At 40.4% G+C, this 14,677-nt stretch overlaps 3 protein-coding genes across 3 annotated transcripts; 1 reads left to right on the top strand and 2 right to left on the bottom strand.

The window, feature by feature from the left end:
• The first annotated feature begins 344 nt into the window (after positions 1–344).
• On the top strand, positions 345–7,890 carry LOC141587053 (chlorophyll synthase, chloroplastic-like). Its single transcript, XM_074408472.1, has 15 exons — positions 345–647; positions 727–771; positions 886–974; positions 2,336–2,423; positions 2,980–3,065; positions 3,154–3,240; positions 3,329–3,394; positions 3,492–3,575; positions 3,654–3,715; positions 5,731–5,806; positions 5,895–5,957; positions 6,317–6,398; positions 7,146–7,222; positions 7,406–7,453; positions 7,551–7,890. Exons 1-15 carry the CDS (start codon positions 551–553, stop codon positions 7,611–7,613), a joined length of 1,113 nt encoding a protein of 370 aa, XP_074264573.1. The 5' UTR covers positions 345–550; the 3' UTR covers positions 7,614–7,890.
• A 1,307-nt stretch (positions 7,891–9,197) lies between these two features.
• On the bottom strand, positions 9,198–12,520 carry LOC141588421 (uncharacterized). The gene is made up of 3 exons (XM_074409865.1): positions 12,476–12,520; positions 10,695–12,392; positions 9,198–10,514 (listed from the first exon to the last, which is right to left on the bottom strand). Exons 1-3 carry the CDS (start codon positions 12,518–12,520, stop codon positions 9,198–9,200), a joined length of 3,060 nt encoding a protein of 1,019 aa, XP_074265966.1.
• Positions 12,521–13,760: 1,240 nt separating this feature from the next.
• Positions 13,761–14,463, bottom strand: LOC141658887 (uncharacterized). The gene is made up of 2 exons (XM_074465640.1): positions 14,282–14,463; positions 13,761–14,191 (listed from the first exon to the last, which is right to left on the bottom strand). The coding sequence occupies exons 1-2, from the start codon at positions 14,397–14,399 to the stop codon at positions 13,845–13,847; spliced, it is 465 nt and encodes a 154-aa protein (XP_074321741.1). The 5' UTR covers positions 14,400–14,463; the 3' UTR covers positions 13,761–13,844.
• Positions 14,464–14,677: the final 214 nt, after the last annotated feature.

Below are 14,677 nucleotides of genomic sequence, written 5' to 3'. Positions count from 1 at the left end.
CTCCCTCTAAAATTATTAGAGAGAGAGGGGTTTCATTTTCCCGTTTTCAATTAAGGGGTGCCCCCCTTTTTAGAAATCTCTGCGTCCGCCCTGCCAAACACCCACATAATATTGAGTTCAATTTCTCTCAATTTTCTAAAAAGAAATGAAAAGGTAAGTTCCTATTAATGATCCGGATTGCATTTTGATAATATCTTAACGGTTCTAAATTTACACATAAAAATAAAGAAAAATGAAAATAAAAGAAGAAATTATTATCTAAACAGATTGTGAGAGGAAATGGAGAGAAAGATCCATTTCCCATAATATTATAAGTAAAATTTGACACTATGTGGCAAGTCTCCACTCCATAGACCATATCAATTGTGTATATCTTGGAAGTATTGAACAATCATTTCTTCTACCTGAACTTCATCACTTCATCTTCAGTTGATTTATTATTCAGCTCTTTAAGTCTTACCCACCAAAAATTCTCTCACTCCACTACTTCACTACATCACTAATTCACTACACTACTTCACTTCTCTGGTGTTAGCGTTATACATTAAAAATGGCAGCTTTAATTAACAGCTTTGCAGCTGTAAAATTATCGAATACCCAGTTTAAATCTCGTCCTTTTCTTCCCTCTCAATCCATATCTTTAACCAGTAAGTTTCTCATCTTTCTATTCTACTTTTTTTTTTGTTCTTCACTGATATCATCTCGTTTTTTTGTTGTTTTTGATAGGACGACGATTCACAGTAAGAGCTGCTGATATTGATACTGATAAAGGTATTACTGCTTGTGTTTAGTAAGTATATGTATGTTGGGTTAATTTCTACAGTAATAAAAGGGAACTATGTGGTAAATTAAGAGTTTGTTTTTGGTCAATTAAATTAATTGCAGTAAAAGCAGAGGTACCAGAGAAAGCACCAACAAAGGATGGTTCCAGCTTCAATCAGCTTCTTGGTATTAAAGGAGCTGCTCAAGAAACTGTAGGCTCTCTCTCTCTCTCTTTTACAATCTCTTAAGACCTGGTTTACCCACTAGTATAAGACCTCTTTGGTACAATGGTTTTATCACTTTTATACACCCATTAGTAGCTACTACTTATATTCCCAAATGGTTCCAGGATGGGACCTTCTTGGGCGTGTATTCGGCGTATGGGGTGCACTCTTTCTTCTTCTAATCAATGTGCTCTTTGAATGTTTGTTAATTACCACAATACTGCCCCAGTATGCTCCCATGGTTTTGTCCTGAAATTCTAAGGGACATGTTTCTGTATTTGGTTTACGGTTAATTTCAAGCATGGATAGCTTCAATTAAGCCTCTCTTGCTTCTGGTTTGTAGAAATCAATGAATTTGGAGGAACGGGGATAATTATGTGATTTGTGGATTTAAGTTCCAAGTTTTAGCATAAAGAACGAATTTGTACGATATTCAACTTGTTTCATAATATATTTGGCAAATCTTTTAGTTGTGTAAGATATTGTTAGAAGTCACCTACAACCGTGAGGCAGCCATCATCAATATTCCCTTCGCTATTATTAACAATTGTTTTGCTTCGGTGTTAGTAAATCTATTAGTAGTGTGAAACGTCTCAATTGAGTAGTCCAAGTTGTAGTTAATGGAAGCTATGTTTATTGTTTTAAAATATATAAGGCTGCTTTTGTGTGTTTCTATGCTCCCTTTACCAACTTTTGGTGGTGGATAAATATATAATGCATATACCTTCAGTTTTTTTAAGAATGAATCCTTACCCCACTTCAAATCTCATATTGATGCCAAAGTATACCAAGAATCTTGAAACTATCATCACCTTAAGTAAAAGTACCACTAAGTGAGGAGCTTTTTGTAAACAACTCGTATCATGTATATGATTGTTCATGTTAAAATTGGTTTATCTTCCTAAAGTTAATATTTGTGTAGAGAAATGTTTGTAGGCTATTGAGCCAATAACCGTGAAGTGGAAGTGAAAGATACTATTTTGTGGCAAGTCATTAATAAATTCATAATGTAATGACAAAAATAGAATCATGTAATAATTACTCTTCGGTAGAAATTTCTGGAACAGAAGAGATAATTGCCCCCTGTGTAATGACTAAAATTGAATCACGTAGCACAGTAATATCTCTACGTGCCCGGTTGAACGAACATAGATTGTCCATATATTGTTTGGAACTTTGGGTTGTGGCAGTACAGAACTTGTCAACAGTGATATGATTAGAAGCACTTGTAAAGACAATGTGACATTTACTTTTTCTGCATTTAAATATGTTAAAAGTGAAGCCTTTCTTCATCTTCTACCTAAGGTGAACAAAAGTGAGCTAATGGTGACATAATGTTATTGTTTCAGAATATATGGAAGATTCGTCTTCAACTCACCAAGCCTGTTACATGGCCTCCGTTGATCTGGGGAGTAGTCTGTGGAGCTGCTGCATCAGGTAACTAATAAATGTACTTCTTCAAAATTGCCGCTCTCTGCTCGATTGATTCCTGATTTCAGTTGCTTCTGTAGTATTCTATCTGATTCCATTTAGAGGGTAAGGAGTATTTTTAGTGCTATTTAATTTGGTTTTATATTCTTCTGTTGCTTACTTAATATGTCTTATGTAGTGCACTATTTTCTTCTAGCAAAAAGTGGATCCAAAAATTGTCATTTGTATTGAGTAATGACTTGCATCATGAAATCCTGAACTCTTATTTGAACCTCTACCTCAAATATTGATCACACACATTGGAAAATCTAGGAATTTTGCCTCTGTTTTTTTTTCCTTGACGATTTAGTCTAATAGACGCTCCTAAGAAATTCCAAAGAGTGGGGACTTAGGAGTCAGTGCTAAGCATATTGGATGAGGTTTTTGCTAGATCAAATTCTAAAGAGTTTTGCAATACTAAGAATGTTTACTGAAAAGAGTAAATATTGAAGTTTACATGACAGTCGTAATTTACTTTCTTGCAGTTTAACATTGAAGCGTTCTTCTTATGTTCGCTTTGTAGGAAACTTTCATTGGACTCCGGAAGATGTAGCCAAATCAATTCTATGCATGCTCATGTCGGGGCCTTGCCTTACCGGTTATACGCAGGTCGGTTCTCGGTAGGCATCTTGCATTTCCATATTACGCCTTATAAATACTTCTATTGTGTAATTGATTTACTCAAGTTGCTCTGCAGACCTTAAATGATTGGTATGATCGAGATATAGATGCAATCAATGAGCCTTACCGTCCTATTCCATCTGGGGCGATTGCTGAAAATGAGGTACTATATATATGACACATTTTGTAAGTCGGCGACAATAATTGACTATCTGTAAAACTCTTCATAGCAACTGTTAACTTGATTGTAGGTGATTACTCAAATTTGGGTCCTGTTTCTTGCTGGACTTGTTTTGGCAGGAGGGTTGGATGTATGGGTAAGAATTATTTGCATTTTGCAGTTCATCTATATTTTTTATGTTCTTGTACTGTATCATGTTCATGCGTCTTTATGTTTAATCCTGCAATTTTTAGGCAGGGCATAAAGTTCCAATACTTTTCTATTTGGCTTTGGGTGGATCTTTCATCTCATACATTTACTCCGCTCCTCCTTTGAAGGTGATTTTTTCACATTTCATTGGTTTTTTCTGTTACTAAAGATGACTTCCTTCTTAACAAGCTCACATATTAGTGCAGCTTAAACAAAATGGCTGGATTGGAAATTTTGCCCTTGGATCAAGCTACATCAGTCTCCCATGGTGTGAAATCTTCTTCTTGCTCCCCTCCCTGGTCCCCTCTCCTTCACACACACAGTTAATTTATGATCACTCATCCTTGCCAACAACGGGGTTCTAAGTCATGCATGTTGCTGCTTATTTATTGTGATTGGTAATGACCATAGGACTCCCTCATCTCATATTTTTAATTTACGACCTCCCAACAGTCATTTCTAAGGATACAACAAGGTTACTCCAGTGGACCAAGGTCTTCTACAAATGGCTGGGTAAGGGACGGGGGAATGTATGCAATTGGCTTACCTATAGAGAATCGGTTACCGAATGACCCATAATTGAAATTACATAGAGAATTGCATCATGACTGCTATTTCAAAATTAAAAGAACAATAATTAGTTTGGTGATCCATTTTGCTCTATCCTCATATTCTAGAACCACAGAATAGTGAGTCTTTGAATTCATTTGAAATAGAAAGCAACCACCATTTTTTAAGAATATTTTTGGTAAAATATGCAAAATATGCTGGTAATGCCTTTGGAATTTACAAAACATTTACTACAGTTGCGACACTTAGTAGTAGTCTTACCTCACCTTCTAAGAGCTTCTAGTCTTATTTGCTTAACCATCACTGAGGAGCTCTCTGATCTCTTTCCATCAAACGTATAATTGTCTTCTATAGAATTTGGTGGTTTTTTTTACCAGACATAACCGAACATCGACTCATTCTATTCTCATATGAATTCAACAGATAGACCCTCTTCTTCTATGCAGTTTCTATTACAAATATATCTTCCCAAAATAATAAAGATCAAGCATCAACCTAAAATAAGAAGCAATCAATGTAATTATTCCATATCTTGTTAATGATAGCAATTAGCATAGTCATATCCTGTCAATAATATCAATTAGCATAATTTTAGCTTCAATTAGTCAAGTGTTCATACTCTATCTTGTACTATAAATACCTGTAAACTCTTGAGGAAAATATCAATACAATTCACATTCAAAACCTCTATCTTACATGGTATCACGCCGCAATCGATCCGCCACCCCAAACTGCCTTCTGCCAAAATCCGCTTCCTTCAAACACACTAAAACCAGCCGCCCTTCCCATCCATTCACCACCATGGCACAAACCGAACAACAAGTTCAAAACCCTCATGAATCAAACACACCTCTTGTTTCGCTCAACTTGAACCACTGTGTCAAGTTGAACTCCGTCAATTATATCGCATGGCGATTTCAATTAACAAATATCCTATTCGGGCTAAGCCTCCTAGGCTTCCTCGATGGAACCCACCAACAACCACCCGCCACCATCGTCAATGACGACAAAACCGAAACTCCCAACCCCGCATATCTCACGTGGTTGAAGCAAGATGGACTCCTTCTAGGAGCCCTCATGGGCACTCTCTCTGCCACCATCCAAGCATTAATAGTATGTGCCAAGACACCAAAAGAAGCGTGGGATATATTAGCCCAAACATACGCTAATCCGTCCCGAATCCACAAATTACAATTAAAAGATCGCCTTGATTCGATCGTAAAAACCAGTGACCAAACAATCACCGAGTATGTGCACGCCATTAAAGCGTGCGTCGACCAACTCGCCTTAATGGGCACCATCATCGATCCCAAGGACATCACAGCCAAGGTCCTTAAAGGCCTTGACTATAACCTGTTTAAACCCGTCATCGACGCTATACGAGCCCGGGATACCCCTATTTCATTTGAAGCTCTTCACGAGAAGTTGCTTCAACATGAACTTCTCAGCAAACAAAACCCGACAATCGATCCATTTCAACCCACTGCCAACGTCTCCTACCGCCACAACAACCAAAACCGTGGTCACTACCACCGCTTTAACACCAATACCACCCCTGCCACCACCCACGCCCAAGGCAGCAGCAACACCAACCCTAACCCGAGGCCCTTTAAAGGCCGTTGTCAGTGGTGTAGACAAGTCGGTCATGTCCTCTATCTTACAGTTTCCTGTTCCATACTTTCTGAACATGTTTCCCTGAATGTTTGTTGATAGGTGGGCGGGTCAAGCTTTATTTGGCACGCTAACACCTGATATAATTGTCCTTACACTCCTGTACAGCGTTGCTGGGGTATGCTGATTTAATTCTCTTGTAACTTCCTATTCCAAGCTTTAGCTACCAAGTTCTTTCTAATTTTCCTATTGTGCGGACATTGTAGCTCGGTATTGCAATTGTTAACGACTTCAAAAGTGTTGAAGGTGACCGAGCAATGGGACTACAGGTTTGTCAAATGTTCTCCTTAAGAGCCCTTTAGAAATGAGTGTGATTACTACAAAGGTAATAGAGACCAAAATAAAGTTAAAAAGGAGGAAAGTGATGCTGGGTGAAGGGAGGAAAAGCGAGTGGTGAGGAACTATCGCTCCTATTTGGGGGTGATGCTTTACCCTAGGGGGTGATTATTTTCCTCATTATTGGGTAACTCCCTTTCTTCTTCAATACCACCATTAACTCCTCATTTTTCTTTATTATGATCTCTACTATCCTTGTTACTTTTTCCCCATTCAAAAAATGACTTAAGTGTTGGTGCCTCTCTCCCTTTTTTCTGGCCTCAGTTTGAACTTTGTGCGCTGTTATTGACAGTCGATTCCAGTAGCTTTTGGCACTGAGGCTGCAAAGTGGATTTGCGTTGGTGCTATTGATATCACGCAGTTATCTGTTGCCGGTAATTTATTTTTTCAAATTACATCTTACTATTAAATTAGCCTGTGTACATTCATGACTCTACCCACTTCTCCAGTTCTAGGCTACTGCTACTAACTGTCGTGTTTTTACATGATCAGTTGTGTGTTTCGTAGTTGTTTCTATATGCGATCACAAGTTGCAAGAGACTAAGGTCTAAGAATGGTAATAATTCAGCTGTATGGTTCCCAATACAATGGGGACAATAATAGTAAGACTGTAAGAGGTAGTATATTGAATGGGATTATGGTTGCATAGCAAAATGACCTCAGAATGGCTGCACTTCTTTTTACCGGGAAGTACAAATCATTTTGATGCGATTCACAACAATCTTCATTGTGGATTTCTGGAAGCCTCCTGTGCTAACAGAGAGGTAAGGCTTCATCGATCAGAGGTCCGTTCGAGGCACTGAGTAATATTTCTGATGTTGTATTGCTGCAATCTACTCAATCAGCTCAACTTGTAATGGTTGACCTGGCTTAAGGCCTTTGAGTTTGAGATTGACTCTGTAGGTATGCAGCAATGTTAAGACTCAATAGATAGTTTTGCTACCCTTGTGGTCCTACAGTCCTACCTGCTCGAATCCAGACTAACGCAAATAAAAAAAATGTTAGATTGAATGGGTCAAGTCTACTGGAATATGATGAAACATACGAAAATGACCCACTGGGGATGATACTATGATGAAAAACTATGAGCATCTGATAAGTGTACACTGATTACAATTTAGGCTATCTCCTGGGGGCTGGGAAGCCGTATTACGCATTGGGCCTACTGGGGCTGATACTTCCACAAGTTTATTTTCAGGTAATCCACATATTGTTCATCCTTTCAACCATGCATTTATCATATTTTTTTTTTTTTTTTTGCGTTGTCAGCTGACTCATACATTCGGCTCCTCTTACTATGGCGGTTGCCTTTGAAGTATTGTTGTCTTACCTTGCATGTGAACATGGTTCAGTCTGAAAGCCTTTTATTTTGGATTTGCAGTTCCAGTATCTCCTTAAAGATCCTGTGAAATACGACGTCAAATATCAGGTACACTTAACAGATTCTTCCTTGTTTCTGCGTGAATTGTTGTTGTAGTAACACCGAGTTTTGCACTGATTGTTGGTAATTTTATGGGTCATTCCAGGCAAGTGCGCAGCCATTTCTGATTCTTGGTCTTCTGGTGACTGCCTTGGCAACCAGCCATTAGTTACTGCCCCTTCCGTCACCTATCTCAACATCTTTTCAATTAGCTTAAGGAGGGAAATTGACATTTGGAAAGAGCACAATAGACAGGTCAAAATGGCCATTATTTGGACAGGCCAATATCGGACCACCATTAGTGTTTTGCATTTTCTTTTTTGTACACACTAGGTTCATTTTTTCGCACTTTGCAAACAGTAATTGGGCAAATCTCTCTTTTTTTTTCCTTTTACTCCGTAATATGTATTTAATCTTGTTTTAAATTATGTACTCGAAACTTGTCTTAGCCAAATTGCATCTTACTTCCCCTCGGAGTAGATCCTATTTCCGAAAATCTACCCACCCAAAACCCGACCCATTTCCGCTGCCGTCACCCGCGATTCCCGCGAATTGCATCAAACGTACACCGTCGCTTTCGAAACTTTGCGAACACCTTCTAGGCCATCACAACAATTCACCACCGTAACCACCAAAATTGACCATCTTACCACCACCGTCACTCGACCTCAGAAACGACAGCCGCCGCTTCTCCTTGTTCACGCCACCACGAGTCTCCCCTGCATCACACGCATAGACGTAATTGAAACAGACCATACTTCGCACCTCCGCTGAAATCCCGACCTGTCATCAATCGTCAACATTCACAACCACCATGGTACCATCATTCAACCACCGTGCTACAACCGAGTTTGACACCTCCTATTCTCGCCTGCAAACCTAGTTTAAAAGTCTAGGAAACCGAGCCAAAGCCTCACACAAAAACACCATGAAACAGACCCCTCTGACCAGCAGCCTTCTCGACCGTTTTTAGCACCACTTGAGACCATCTAAGACCCCAAATCTCCCCATATTTACAAATTTTGCAGTCTCACAATTCCAAACATCCAAGAACTCGGATTTTCGTTGTCGTTTGATCCTCCAACAACCTCAGCAAAGACCGTTGCGAACAAATACTCTATTTTCGAAAAACCGGCTTGAAAAGCCGTACCTTCTGTCAACTTATTAAGCACATTTCGATACCTCCTTCCCCGACTGTCTACACGATCAACACGACACCTCCGGCTACCTGGCATCACCGACTTGGTCATTCATTCCTGCAATTTTCTGTGACAATCTTGGTGCGTCCTAATATGATACTCAACGGTCATGGACTCATGGCCAAAGATCACGGCCAACAGCTATCTCAATCAAGGCAAATTTTCCTCGCCTCATTTAGAATATTAGTAGCTGTTGTAAATCTTTCCTAGGAGCCTTTGTTTGTTATTGTTTGTGTGTTTATGTACAACATATAAACTATACAAGGGTAGATCATTCATTTGTATACACACAACTATCAATCAATAAAACTATTGTAATCTTTACCATTTTTTTTTTTTTTTTGACAGCTGTAAAGAAAGGGTTTACATACGAATGGCCTGTCGTGCCAGGCCATGAGCGACACTATTAAGATGTCTCGGAATAAAATTAAAACATAAGCAATGAAAAGAACTCGCAAGACCCCGCATTTCCTCCAATAATCCCGAAATCAAATGATCAGTCTTCGCCACTCCTGCAAGTTGATTGATAAGTTGTAAACAATCAGACGAGATGCTCAGGTGGAAAAAACCCCAGAACTTGCCCAACCAAGAACATCACGAATACCCAACGCCGCCGCAATCGATTCCGCTCTAGTCCTTACCTGCCGTCGAAAAAACTCATGCCCCGACTCATCGTACGCCACCCACCCAATGGCCGCCCTATAAGATCGTTCCCAACTAGCATCCACCTTAACCCGTAGTACATTACACTGATCCGGCTTCCCAATCATTTGAAAAGAGTGCCCGTCTCTTAAATCCGCGTTAGTCTCTTCAAATGGCTCCCCAGTACTCCTTACCGACCCTGCCTTCGAACCCTTGCCATCCACCTGTTCACATAGGGTGCGTACCTTTTCATTGATTAAGTCAAAAATCCTTCCAAACAATAAATGAGGGTTCGTAGCCAATCCTTCAAACTTAACCTTGTTACGAATAATCCATAAACCCCAGAAGATTGCTATGAAGAGAATAACCCTCTTTATCCCTCCTTCCTGCTTCGCCAGGTACCGAGTCCAATCAATGATCCAGTCAGTCATATTTAAAGACTTCGCACCATCAACTTTAATACCTAAATCAGATCCCGCCCAAATTCTAGCAGAAACCTCGCAATCCCTAAACAAATGTTCAACAGTCTCCAAATGATTTTGGTAATCACCACACAGACCACACGACACATCCAACTCCATATTTCGTTGCTGAAATTCTTTCCCCACAGAGAGCGTGTTCGTAATGATTCTCCACAGAAGAATTTTCCATGTGTTAGGGACCGGAAGGTTCCATAACTGCGTTCGACAGAAGACCTTTCCACGATTTCCAATTCTAGCTTTATCTTTCAACGTACCCTTCCTATTCATATACTCTTCAAAGATCAGACCATATCCACTCTTAACCGTAAAAACCCCATCCTTAGTGAATGGCCAAAAAATCCCATCAACTAAATTTGTTGACCTTGCCCGTGTCGCCAGGATCCTCTCTGCATGTTCCTCACGAAACAACGCCCGGACAAAAAGTTCATTCCAATTCCCATTAGGTAGCAAGAGATGTCTCACCTGTAAGTTAGTCATATGTACATTTTCGTGACCAAGCCAGTTATCTTTAGGCTCCGGATACGCACCCCCCACCCATCGTGTTGTCCAGACATTTAAACTCGAGTTTCGCCCCGGCTTCCATCCAAAGAAGTCCTTAATCTTTTGAAATCCATGAAGAATACTACGCAAACCCCATGAGCCACTGGTCCCTTTACACGGCAATTTCCCGGGATCAAAAACCTGCGATCCAAACAGCTTTTGCCGAAAAACCGTGCAGAATAGCGACTTATCCCCGGAAACTAATCTCTATCCATGTTTTGCCAGCAAAGCCTGATTCAAACATTCAATGTTACGGATCCCCAGTCCTCCTGCACTTTTTGGAAGACTCAGAAAGTTTTTACTACACCAGTGAACATTCTTCCCTAACTTACAACCCGTCCACCAAAATTGTGCCAAAAGAGAATTAATCTTTTTCGCCACACTTACCGGAATTTTAAAAACCGATAGAAAATAATTTGAGAGATTGGATAGGACCGATGAAATTAGGGTTAAACGTCCCGCCGGTGATAGAAAGATGCCATTCCATGAAGAGATCCTCTTTGTTATATGATCCACCAAAGCTTGGAAGATATCTTTCTTCGACTTCTGAAACTCTGCCGGGATACCGAGATACTTACCAATACCTTTATTCCTCCGCACATTGAAGGTTCTGAGAATGGTTTGGGCATTCGCTAGCGTCATATTCGGGCTAAAAATGATCCCCGATTTCTCCGGATTAATCTTCTGTCCTGAAACCTCACAATAGTCGTTGATAATATTCATGAGATGCGAGGCCGACCTTTCTTTGTCCTTGAAGAAGAAAACCGCATCATCAGCAAAAAACAGGTGTGTGATAGGTCGTACCCCTCTGCATAATTTAAACCCGTGCACTATGCCTGCCTCCTGCGCATGTTCAATATTTGCCGAGAGAACCTCCATACAAAGAAGAAAGAGATACGGAGACAGAGGATCCCCCTGTCTTAGCCCACACTGAGGTTTGAATTGTGGGAGCGACGTCCCATTAAAAAGAATCTCATAACTTACTGAGGTAACACAATTCATAATAAGTCTTACCATCTTTTGCGGGAGTCCAATTTTGACCAGAATCAACTCTAAGAAATCCCACCTTATTCTATCATACGCCTTACTCATATCTGCTTTAAACACGCATCGCCCTTGCAAGCCCTTCTTATGGCGCGAAACACTGTGAACTGCTTCATGATCCAGCAAAATATTATCACTGATACTTCTGCCCGGAAGGAAAGCATTTTGCGTTTCACTAACAAGAGCACCCATAACTTTTGCAAGTCGATTGGCAATACACTTAGTAATCACACGCATGATCACATTACACAGGCTAATTGGCCTGTAATCAGAGACCCCTTCCGGAGCGTCATTCTTTGGGATAAGAGTGATAAAGGTTCTATTAATTTCCTTCAAGACCATCCCCGAATTTAAAATGGATAGTGTCGCCTTAGTAAAATCATGTTTAACCATGGACCAACATTTTTGATAAAAGCAAGCAGGGATACCATCGGGACCCGGAGCTTTAAAGGCCCCCATTTGAAAAACAGCGCCACGTACCTCTTTTGCAGTGAATGGCCTGGATAGCCTATCCGCCTCATCTTGAGTCACTTGAAACCTTAAATGCCCTATGAGTCGTTCCAGATCCGTAGGCTCTCTCGAAATGATACCATTGCTTGAAGCCCGAAATAAATCCATATAAGAGCTTTGAAAAGCTCCACTGACGACCTCCTCATCATACCTCCATTGACCATCCTCCCCTTTTATCCCATGAATAAAATTTCTTCCCGCCCGACCCTTCACCCAATTAAAGAAGAATTTTGTGCAGGTATCCCCCTCTACTGTCCACTTAATCTTTGCCCGTTGCTTCCAAAACTTTGCTGCAGCAGTCGCATATGCTCGGAGCTCCTCGTTCACTCTCGTATACTCTTCCTCCCCTCCCCCATTGCACGCTACATTAATCCCATGCTCTAGCTGCCGATCAAAATCATCCCACTTAGCATTCCATTCCGCTTTCTTATCCAAAGTCCATTTTTTAACGCAGCTCCGCACTCTGGTTAGCTTCCTCGTTAGACGATACGCCGGAGAACCACCATCCGTAGTGCCCCAAACAAGCCGAACCTTTTCCAAACACTCCTCAAAATCCAAAGCCCAGGCATCTTTACCATTCTATGTCTTCTATATCTTGTAATACGTCCTATTACCCGCCAATTCGATACCCGTATGAAACACCTTGCGCTTGATTTCATTTTGTTCGTGAGCGAGTCCAGCTAGGTACTATCCGTGTTCCACATATCAACAAGCAATGCTCAACTTGCTGATATGCTTACTAAACCATTTTCCAAAGATCAAGTATGGACTTACGTTACGACCGTCCAACTTGCTGAACGTATAAAGAATAGGCCAGTGTTCTTGATTAACATCACATATCTTCGTAATATATGTTGTAGATATTGTTTTCCTTCCTTGTATTATTTCCGTATCTTAGCATATTCTTTTTATGTCATAGTCTTGGTAAATAAGGTTATTAGCTAAACCCTGAATCTCGTCTCTTATACACAACTATATATATTTTGTAATCATCTATCATAAATTAATCATTAAAACGTTAATATCACAATTACAAACTCATATTAGGTGTCATAGTGTAGTAATTGGATCCTGGCCTGATTCCTTATCTGCCAGATTTGGTAAACTGACAAGAGTTTCCTTATTTTATTTTTTTACTCATTGGGGAACTCCTTAGCCTCGAGAATTTGATATTTTGATGGATAAACTCCCATTCAACAATGCTATCATACGCCTCCCTCAAGTCCAACAATATATTTTTTTTTTTGACAATGTACTATTATATAGAAAACGAGGCTACAAAGTCCGATAACATACACTAGTGTACACTACAAACCGGGGGCATTAGAAGTCCCTAAACTAGAAGATAACCAACTAATGTAACTACTATTACATTATATTTCCAGTCGAACATTATATTTCCATATAAAGGATCACCAAATCTCAGACACTTGAGTATTTTATTAATTCATTTCTGTGTAAAAAAGCTCCTTGATTGTCTGTCAATGAGACGGGTAAAACCAATCCCCATCTTCAACACATATAAGATCTTAGATAAGCATTTAGCATTTATATAATGAGTACTACAGCGCAGTTATTATACTTGCTCGCCGAGTACTGACAGTTATATTAGTAAAATTTGGAAGCACTTAACACTTGACTATACTTGCACGTACGGACTTGATATTAGGAAGAAAGATAGCACGACGTTTGAAACACAATGGAACACATTTTGTTTAAATCCCCGCAGAAGATACTAAACTTGCATTAAACAGCAAACCAAGTGTACACAAGCTTACATGTTCCAACATACAAGCATACATACAACCAACCTAGTTAATGGCTAAAAGAAGCTAGTTAGCCACTACAACAGCACAGTAGTGCAGCTCAGAAAATGCTTCTTAACCATCTAGATACACGCCATGTACATGCAAAGCGGATAACAACACTAGTAAACTAAACTGCCAGCGGGGATCATTATATTAGTCAGCCTAGTCGAGTTGTTCAGGTATCGCGGGTGCGGTACTTGGACTCATCGATCTCGATACCTTCCTCCTCAGCACGTTCTCCACCTGACTTGTCCATGGTGCTCAGCCCACCTTTACGGCCCATCTCACGGTACCCCTCGCTCCCTATCTGCTCCTTCCTTGTCTCCCCTCCCTTGTGTCCCATGTCCTGGTATCCCTCATGGCCAAGCTGCTCCTTCCTAGCCTCCCCGCCTTTGTGGCCCAACTCCTGGTACCCTTCGTGTCCAAGTTGCTCCTTCCTGGTCTCCCCACCTTTGCGGCCCAACTCCTGGTACCCCTCGTGGCCTAGCTGCTCGCTTCTTGTCTGTCCTCCCTTGCTCCTCCCTTCATTTTTCATTCAACAACTAACCATTATTAGAAATAATTTAAATAAAAAAAGCGTAAACAAATAACTAGTAGGACGGAAGAGAAAACCTTCGGCAAGGTGCTCTTGGGCTTCAAGGGACTTGCCACCAGTGCCGCCAGGGATAACCGTCTCACCCTTCTTAGCCCTAGCATCTAGTTCTTCCCTCCTTTCTTGTTTTGATGCCATCTTTTCTTCTGCTTTATTATTATGGAAAGGAAATTACATGCATGCTTAGGATAGGCAGACTGAGACTGTATATATAGAGCTGTAAACAGGAGTATGTATGGCATTAAGTCACACGCGGCGATATGACAAGCATGGTGCATCTCTTGAACTTCCACGGTGGTGCTTTGTCAGCATGTGGTAATTTTTGAGCTCCTTCCTTTTGCCACGTTTTATTTTTATCCTTTGATTATATTTACTTGTTTCCATATTTTTAACTATGGGGTCACTTTTTGTTGAGT

The sequence above is a fragment of the Silene latifolia genome, chromosome 6 (assembly GCF_048544455.1).
Source record: "Silene latifolia isolate original U9 population chromosome 6, ASM4854445v1, whole genome shotgun sequence".
Lineage (NCBI taxonomy): Eukaryota > Viridiplantae > Streptophyta > Magnoliopsida > Caryophyllales > Caryophyllaceae > Silene > Silene latifolia.
This window is presented reverse-complemented; position numbering and strand designations above follow the sequence as displayed.

Bases quoted from the DNA above. Each gene is read 5' to 3' on its own strand.
- LOC141587053 (XM_074408472.1), top strand. From the start codon at position 551: ATGGCAGCTTTAATTAACAGCTTTGCAGCTGTAAAATTATCGAATACC. The intron at 648-726 runs GTAAGTTTCTCA...TGTTTTTGATAG, and splicing joins TCAATCCATATCTTTAACCA to GACGACGATTCACAGTAAGA. The intron at 7,454-7,550 runs GTACACTTAACA...GGGTCATTCCAG, and splicing joins AATACGACGTCAAATATCAG to GCAAGTGCGCAGCCATTTCT.
- LOC141588421 (XM_074409865.1), bottom strand. From the start codon at position 12,520: ATGAAATCAAGCGCAAGGTGTTTCATACGGGTATCGAATTGGCGG. The intron at 12,393-12,475 runs GTAATAGGACGT...TGTTTGGAAAAG, and splicing joins TACGGGTATCGAATTGGCGG to GTTCGGCTTGTTTGGGGCAC. The intron at 10,515-10,694 runs GTAAGTGTGGCG...AAACATGGATAG, and splicing joins TATCGGTTTTTAAAATTCCG to AGATTAGTTTCCGGGGATAA.
- LOC141658887 (XM_074465640.1), bottom strand. From the start codon at position 14,399: ATGGCATCAAAACAAGAAAGGAGGGAAGAACTAGATGCTAGGGCTAAG. The intron at 14,192-14,281 runs GTTTTCTCTTCC...TGAAAAATGAAG, and splicing joins CCAAGAGCACCTTGCCGAAG to GGAGGAGCAAGGGAGGACAG.